The 7,425-nt window shown below is 35.2% G+C and overlaps 1 protein-coding gene and 1 pseudogene across 2 annotated transcripts; one reads left to right on the forward strand and one right to left on the reverse strand.

Annotated features, from left to right (window-relative positions):
• Positions 1-838: 838 nt before the first annotated feature.
• On the forward strand, positions 839-3,423 carry LOC123218007 (annotated as a pseudogene).
• Positions 3,424-3,449: 26 nt separating this feature from the next.
• LOC123218006 (sulfite exporter TauE/SafE family protein 5-like) lies at positions 3,450-6,169 on the reverse strand. 2 transcript variants are annotated; one of them, XM_044639154.1, is made up of 4 exons: positions 5,253-6,165; positions 4,277-4,411; positions 4,020-4,175; positions 3,450-3,940 (listed from the first exon to the last, which is right to left on the reverse strand). In XM_044639154.1, exons 1-4 carry the CDS (start codon positions 6,009-6,011, stop codon positions 3,632-3,634), a joined length of 1,359 nt encoding a protein of 452 aa, XP_044495089.1. In that variant the 5' UTR covers positions 6,012-6,165; the 3' UTR covers positions 3,450-3,631. The 2 variants fall into 2 exon arrangements, with proteins under 2 accessions (XP_044495089.1, XP_044495090.1); XM_044639155.1 differs by lacking the exon at positions 4,277-4,411 and having other exon boundaries at positions 5,253-6,169.
• Between the last annotated feature and the right edge of the window lie 1,256 nt (positions 6,170-7,425).

Here is a 7,425-nt window from a genome sequence, read left to right on the forward strand (position 1 = left end):
TGCAATTTTTTTTGGTTTTAAGGTTGGAGTCATTTTCTACAGTGATGCATTTCTAACTTGGTATAGTCGTGCCAATAATATATGTAAATAATGTAGTAGAAATAGGTAGATTGGTAATTGTTCAACAAAGAACTTTTGCCTTTCATCTTTTCAATTAGCTGGCAAACAAAACAGTCGAATTGTTCATTTGGTGAAAGAGATCCAGCTTTTTTTTTTGATAGTCTCGTACATTTCCTATTTATTGCCACTTGGGGAGTTCGTTCAATGGATTGTAAAATTGCCTTTGAGTTCTCCCCATGCTATCTCTTGCCTCTTGTCGTAACACTCTTCAAGTTGAATGAAGCCAACACTACCTTTTGTTGCTTTGGACTTGGAGGGTCATGGATTTGAAAGAATTGCTTTGTTTTATTTTTCCTTTTTAAAGTAAATTGCTTTGTTTTAGATATATAACTTGCAAGATGCACTCAAAGAGCGGAAATTCCAATTTAGCCAATTTCAAGGTATAAAGAATTCTGAAATGGTGTTTTGTTTTCCATTGCTGTGATAGTTTTCTCTTGCTTGATTTAGCCTATTGGAAGCGCTGTAATTTCATTAGTTGTCTTTAGACTTTTTATTGCAATGCATGGATGGAATGGAAATAATTCTAATATTTGTTGTCGGACTTCAGAAAGAGAGTTTCTCGTTCTGATTTTATTGTTGAACTACTCTGTCTTGGGACTCCAAATGTTATATAGGATTCGGCTATGCGTTCCTGGTCCATGGGTAAAATATATTTGGTTTTTTCGGCCCAAAACCCATAAATTTCTGGCGTACCAAAACAAGTGTCGTTTTTGTGCAGCGTTGCTTTCTCATTCTTACTTTTTCTTGTGGTGGGAGTGGAAGATCATGTGCAGTCTCTTACCATATTCTCTATCTTATAACTTTTCAGGTCATCATATGATTGATATCTTAAGGAACCCATTTCACTCGTATCTCTACCATCATCTTTATTCACTTATTCCCCGCTTCACGGCGTCTCACTGTCAGTCATAGTTCACAGCCACACTGATAGACAGGCATGGCTTCACCTGATAATCCAAATAACTGGGTATTTGATTACGCTTTGCTAGAAGACATTCATGGAGAACTTCCCTCTCTTGACCCTCCTCAGGTTCTTTGGCCTTCTTCTGCTCCTGACCATCCACTTCCTCTCAGGTAATGAAAAGAGATTAATGGTTTTAGTTCATCATTTTAGCATATCAGTCTTATAGTCTTTGTATTTTTAATCTTAGTCTTTGTTTGGTTTGGTTATGAGTTTGTTATGTGGCTGCAGTAATGAAAATTTTATTTATAATGTACGTTTTCTTGTTTGCTCTAGTCTTTTCAGAGTTGAATAAAATTTTTGGATAGGTAAGGAAATTTAAGATGATTAAAGACTCGAAATAAGTGAAATTTAACTTTGGTTTATATCTGAATTCCTTATCTTCAATGGGTCATGATGGCAGAGGAAAGAAAGTTGCAAATTTTCTATGATGTATGATATTAGCTGTTTTCATCTATTTTGGTTTTATGTGAAATTCTTTCTTAGAATGAGCAACTTAGCATAGTTTGTCCAGTTTAATAATATTGTTTGCTGTGATTGTCTGTTATATACTAAATATTTCGCAGTAATGGTATGTTTTTCTCATGGTTTCCTTAAGATTTGGGTTTAGTACTAACTAGCAAGAATGGGTTTGGTTCTAAGCTCAACGAGCGCCTAAGAACAAAAAGAAGAAAACATTTCTCAATTTTTTACTTGAAGAAGAATTAAAATTCAAGATATTTGTTCTGTTGCTTGATACTTTTCCGGACAATTTAATCAATAACTTGGTCTTTACAGTTTTGAGCTAGATCAGCTAATATTTTCCTAAGGACTAGAGTATTTTGTTGTTTTCCAGTGTGGACTTTGACGATTCCTTTGGAAATTTAGATGCTGTCCAAGAATCTGGTTCTCGTAAAAGGTAGATACTTATTCTTTAATAAACTCAAGGAAGTATTGTTTTACTGCTTTGTTTTTTTTTTCTTGTGAAACTAAGCAGTTTTCAACACATTTTTGTGTAATTAAATCCTCTTTCCTGTGATAAATTTTTTTGTCGTTCAAGTTAACATTGTTAAACACATGATATGTTGAGAGTTCTTTTTTTTTTTGTTTTCATGTTTTTCTCATGTTACAAAACTTTTGTGCTATGATGGTATAACAGGGTGAGGTCTAGATCTTGCAGTGCTTCTGCTACCAAAGCATGTAGAGAGAAGATGCGAAGAGATAGCTAAATGATAGGCATGCTCTAATATTTGTTACTATCCATTCTCTTTCTCTATCTCTTGTGTGCTGACTTTGTGTCATCTCAAGGTTCCTGGAACTTGGTTCTGTTCTGGATCCTGGAAGACCCCCGAAAATGGACAAGGTTGTTTTATTGTCTGATGCTGTTCGAATGGTGATTCAATTGCGTGACGAAGCTCAGAAGCTGAAAGATGCAAATGAGAGTTTGCTGGAGAAGATCAGTGAATTAAAGGTGACAATCCATTTAAAGCTCAGTTGCATTTGTCATAATATCTGCGTTGACATAACTGCTTGACTTGGTGATGGAATTCGTTTTTGTAGGTTCACTACTTGGAATTTAATTGTTTTAAGCGCATATATAGTGATTGGATTGCACTAGTGCTGTAGACCATTTAACGCAGGGGTTATGGAATTAAGGAATTTAACTGTGTTTCTATATTTGAATTTTGATTTTTTATTTTGTATTTGTGAAATTTTTTTTGGAAAATTTTTTGAGTTTTCATCCAATTTTTGTTGGTTATGATAAATATGATGTTGTTTCGTAGGCTGAGAAGAATGAGCTTCGTGATGAGATACAAAGGCTAAAGACTGAGAAAGAAAATCTTGATCGGCAAGTGAAAGCCTTGAGTACTCAGCCAGGCTTCCTACCACACTCTCCTGCAATACCAGCTCCATTTTGTATCCCAGGGCAAGTTGTTGGTGGCAAATTGATGCCTTTTGTTGGTTGTCCTGGAGTTTCTATGTGGCAGTTCATGCCACCTGCTGCTGTTGATACTTCACAGGATCATAATCTCCGCCCACCAGTTGCTTAATAATCTATCAGTTTATAATTTGAGTAGTGCTATATGTGCATAAACAGTAACATATCATCATGTAATTGGATAGGTTTAAATGAGAGATAAAACAACATCCAATCATATGGTGATATGTCATTACTTATACATAAAGTTGCGCACATAGTTTTATTGTTATAATTTTTGGGTCTTCCTCCTTTAATAGCAGGATACTTTGTTCATAATGAATCTTGATATGGCTCTTGGCAGTGTTTTCATTTATTTTTTATGCTATTTTGTCCAAGGCTGTGACTTGGAATTGTGAGAGTAAAATATATTCATACATGTTGGGGAATTCTGAACTCTCATTGTGTTCATATAAGAAATCTGGCAACTTTATTATGCCAATTTTGACCTCTCAAATTGTATCTCACTTGTTGCATTGTTATTCAACAAATTATTTATCTTATCAATTCCAGCTGCTTTTTATTTTTCATTATACAAGAAAAGCTTCACATGATAGTTTCAGATATAAAAAGCCTGAAGTACAAAATTGTATCTAACAGGGTAGTTTGAACCCCATATATTTCCCAGATGTGTAATCTCTCCAAACATTGAGAGCTCCAAAGCTGGTCATCAAAATTGCACTTAAAGTCAAAACTATACTGACTGAAAATACAATCAAGGAAGCCCTTCCGAATTTCTGTATAGCTCTCTTTATCACCAGCAATCCAACAAGTGATCCAATAAAACAAATGATGGCAAAAATGAGGGCAGTGTATATGTCCTTCATGCCCAGTAGCAAGTACTGGAATGCTGACATTGTAGATGAGAAGAAAACCATGAATGAACAAGTCGTGGCTGTTACCTGATACAAAATGAAACAAGGCTTAGATCAAATTCTGCATAAGAAGGTGAATTGCATTGAAAAGCTACAAGCAGAATACCTCAGGTGGTATCCCAACATGAAGAAGAAGTGGGCTTATAAGCATACCACCTCCAATTCCAAAAAGTCCCCCCATGATCCCAGCCATTAGTGCCATGAACGGGAAAATAAGCTTCTTTGATGGTCCACTGCTAATTATATCTTCTATATCCCTCTCCTTCACAGATAAATTATTAGATAAGCTTTGCCTTAATGTAGGGTGATCAACAACAAACATCTCAGGTTATAGCTAATTAATTGACAACTTCTATTTAGAACCTGATGGTTCGGAGCTTTATTTTGGTTGCACTCTTTTCTGCACAGGATCCATGTTGTAAAAACTATAGCAACAGGAATTTGAAGTGAGGAAATAATCCAATATCCCACTCCACAAGGCTTTATTGTTATAATGCCCTGCACAAATTTTTGACAGTCACATACAGTAATTGCTATGGATTAAGAACAATTTCATAAAATTTTGAGAATTCAAGTACAAATATGGTGTCACACTCTTAAAAAATTGTTCTTATGAAAATATTAACCTGATTGTAAAAGGCATAGATTTCTGATCAACGGCTACTCTGCCCTAATGCTAAATCTTTTTCAGATTGTGTTCATAGAAAGTTCTGACATAACATTTTATATTGGGTTATTTGTTGTCTTATAGAGCATGATTCTAATAAAACAAAAATAGGCCTAGTAGTCTGCTGATCCCCTGTTTGAGAAATCCAAATTGGAGTAGCTTTCCATACATTTTCCTAAAATTTTTTAGGGTTGGTACAAATAAGTAGACTGCGGTTGACTGTGGATTATGAAGAATTAATCTCATAGATCTTTTAAACTTATGAAACAAATAGATTAAAGTTAAAATTCAGTGAAACAGTATCAGACTGGACTTTGGAAAATAATTACTCCTGGCAAGAGTTGAAACCACTTAAGTAATAACACCGATTTCCCTTCTGATATCCTAAATCTGAGAATCCTGAGGATGAATTGGTCATGTGGGCTTAGATAATGGAACAGATAGAAACAAGATTCTCGTGCTAGACCCTCTTGTTTTCTCAATATAAAGTGCTTTAATTGGCTTTAGGTACACTCATAAAAGAAGATGTTGATTCCATTGATGAAGCTTGTCAAGATTCCATGTGCTGGTGTTTCAAAAACATTAAACATCAAAAGATTCGGCCTTTCCAGTACTTAGTTTTAAAAAATATTAACTGGAAAAGTTTTATTAAATTGAAAAAAGAGATCATACCTGTCCATAACGATTGCCGCGAAGAAGATAGAGAACAAAGAAAGAAAGCCAGATCATAACTAAGACACCAAGTTTAATGCGTGGAAACTTCACTTTGTTGTTGATTTCTTCCTTGTTCAACAAAGGTCCTTTGCTGATTTCATCATAACTCTCATCCCTCAATACCCCACATCTATTAACACTTTCTGATTCAGATTTCCAATGGAAGAACCCATTTCTACAAGTCTTGAACGTAGACCACGCAAGGAAAACAGCAAACAAAGTAGTAACCAGCCACTCCGGGAAAACCCGATTGCAAATAACTCCAATATTCACTCCAAGTAACATGCATGGCTGTGATAAAAGTGCTATATCATAATCAGTCACAATCTTACCACCAAATCTCGAACTCGTAACTAAAATATTGTACATAACGTTTGCAGTTGAACCACCAGTGACCATAAAAGCTGAGAAACTTGTGGCAGTTTTAAGTTCTAAACCAGCGACTAAAGTTAATATTGGTATAAAAAGTCCCCCGCCACCAATCCCACCGGCACGTGATATAGAAGCAGCTATGAAACATAGAAGTCCTGCTATCACAGTTGATGCTGTAACTTGATGACTGCTCCATTGTTGAATTTTGTTCAGAAAGTGATTAACGTGAAGGGTATCCTCAAGTTGTGTTTTTTTAGCATAGGATTGGCTTAATCTTACAAAGTTGGCTAGAAAAAGTGTCAGACATGTAAAGAAATTGTGAGTTCTAGTTTTACAGAAATTCATGGCTTAAAAAAAACTGGGTTTGAGTTGCGGTGCTGCTTTGAATCACAAGGCAAGTTCTTTTATAGAAAAATCTGGGAGAAGGCCTACTTCCCAGAGGAATTAGTCCATAACCACAAGTTGCTATCAAGTGAAAAAACTACAATTTTTTTTTTTTTTTAATTTTGCCAACATTAACTGTTAAAAAAGATATTTAATTAATTTACTTATTTAAATTTAAATTATTAATTATAATCTTTAAAAATAAAATTAGAAAAAATATGTGAAATTATAGTGATTCCTCCCTTTTCTTCTCCATAACCTGTTCTATTTTACAATCTTATCAAGCTAATTGGGAGAGAGAAGATAGTCTTCTTCATGCAAAGGAAAAAAAAATACTTGAGGAAGGAACAGAGGCAAGAACAATCATTGAGTGAAGGCCTTAAACTGACACTGAATGTGGGAAAATGAGTTTGATTTGCATCTTAAAAAGTAAAAAATTTGAAATTCCGCTTGTGCTCCGAAGCACACTCTTATGGTTGAAACTCCGCATTACCTGGAAATTGACTAACTTTTATTTTGGACCCTTAATCGAGAGGGAGAGATAATTGGTGTGCAAATTATCCGCTCGGAATTGGAATTGTCAGGTACCTAGCCATCCGTTCGGGTTTCTATCTGAAACCAAAAAAAAAGGGTAGATATCGGATAATAAATTGAAGAAACATGCAGGTTTTGAGACAGACTCTGGTTCTGTCTTTGGTAACTCGAACCGGCCGGACCCAACTATTTAATGTACTGGAAAACCACCCAGAATTGACCCGGTTCTCCCTCTTGAGCTTGGGGCATTTGGCTTCTGAATATATCCATGGACGTGTTATATCTTTGCCTGCAGAGTATTTTTGTTGGAGATTTTGTAAGGCCAAACCCAATCAATAGACCGAAGAAGAGAGATGAAAGAAGTGTGTTGCTTTCAGGGAAAATCAAGTCCATTTTACAATCAGACTACGTAGGGGAGTTGAGGGATTTGATGGATGACATTTGGCGAGCAGTTACAATGGCGAATCTAGCAAAGGAGAGATAGTGGAGAAGCTTTAAATCTGTGATTGTTAGAGCTTATCCAAGCTACTGGTAAAGCAGCTGCAATGAAATAACATCATCACACTTTAATGATTGTAATTAAGCAAGAATATTGAGCGAAGAAATTAAACAGTGAATCTAGCTGGTTGATGGTACGGGTTTAGTTGCTCTGTAGCATATATATATAATTAACAAAGTTATATTGGCGTCTACTTTGCATTGTATGTATTGCTGGATTATTATTAATAAAGCATATAATTGCTAGATTAATATTAATAAAGCATGCACATTAATATAAAACTTGGAAAAACAGATTATGAGTAGGAATTGAAACCTATTCGGAACCTGTAAGGTCAATTCC

Source organism: Mangifera indica, chromosome 6, assembly GCF_011075055.1.
Source record: "Mangifera indica cultivar Alphonso chromosome 6, CATAS_Mindica_2.1, whole genome shotgun sequence".
Lineage (NCBI taxonomy): Eukaryota > Viridiplantae > Streptophyta > Magnoliopsida > Sapindales > Anacardiaceae > Mangifera > Mangifera indica.

Excerpts from the sequence above, each read along its gene's own strand:
- LOC123218006 (XM_044639154.1), bottom strand. The coding sequence starts at position 6,011 with ATGAATTTCTGTAAAACTAGAACTCACAATTTCTTTACATGTCTGACA. Across the intron at positions 4,176-4,276 it reads ATAAAGCTCCGAACCATCAG|GAGAGGGATATAGAAGATAT; the intron begins GTTCTAAATAGA and ends TTATCTGTGAAG. Across the intron at positions 3,941-4,019 it reads ATGTTGGGATACCACCTGAG|GTAACAGCCACGACTTGTTC; the intron begins GTATTCTGCTTG and ends ATTTTGTATCAG.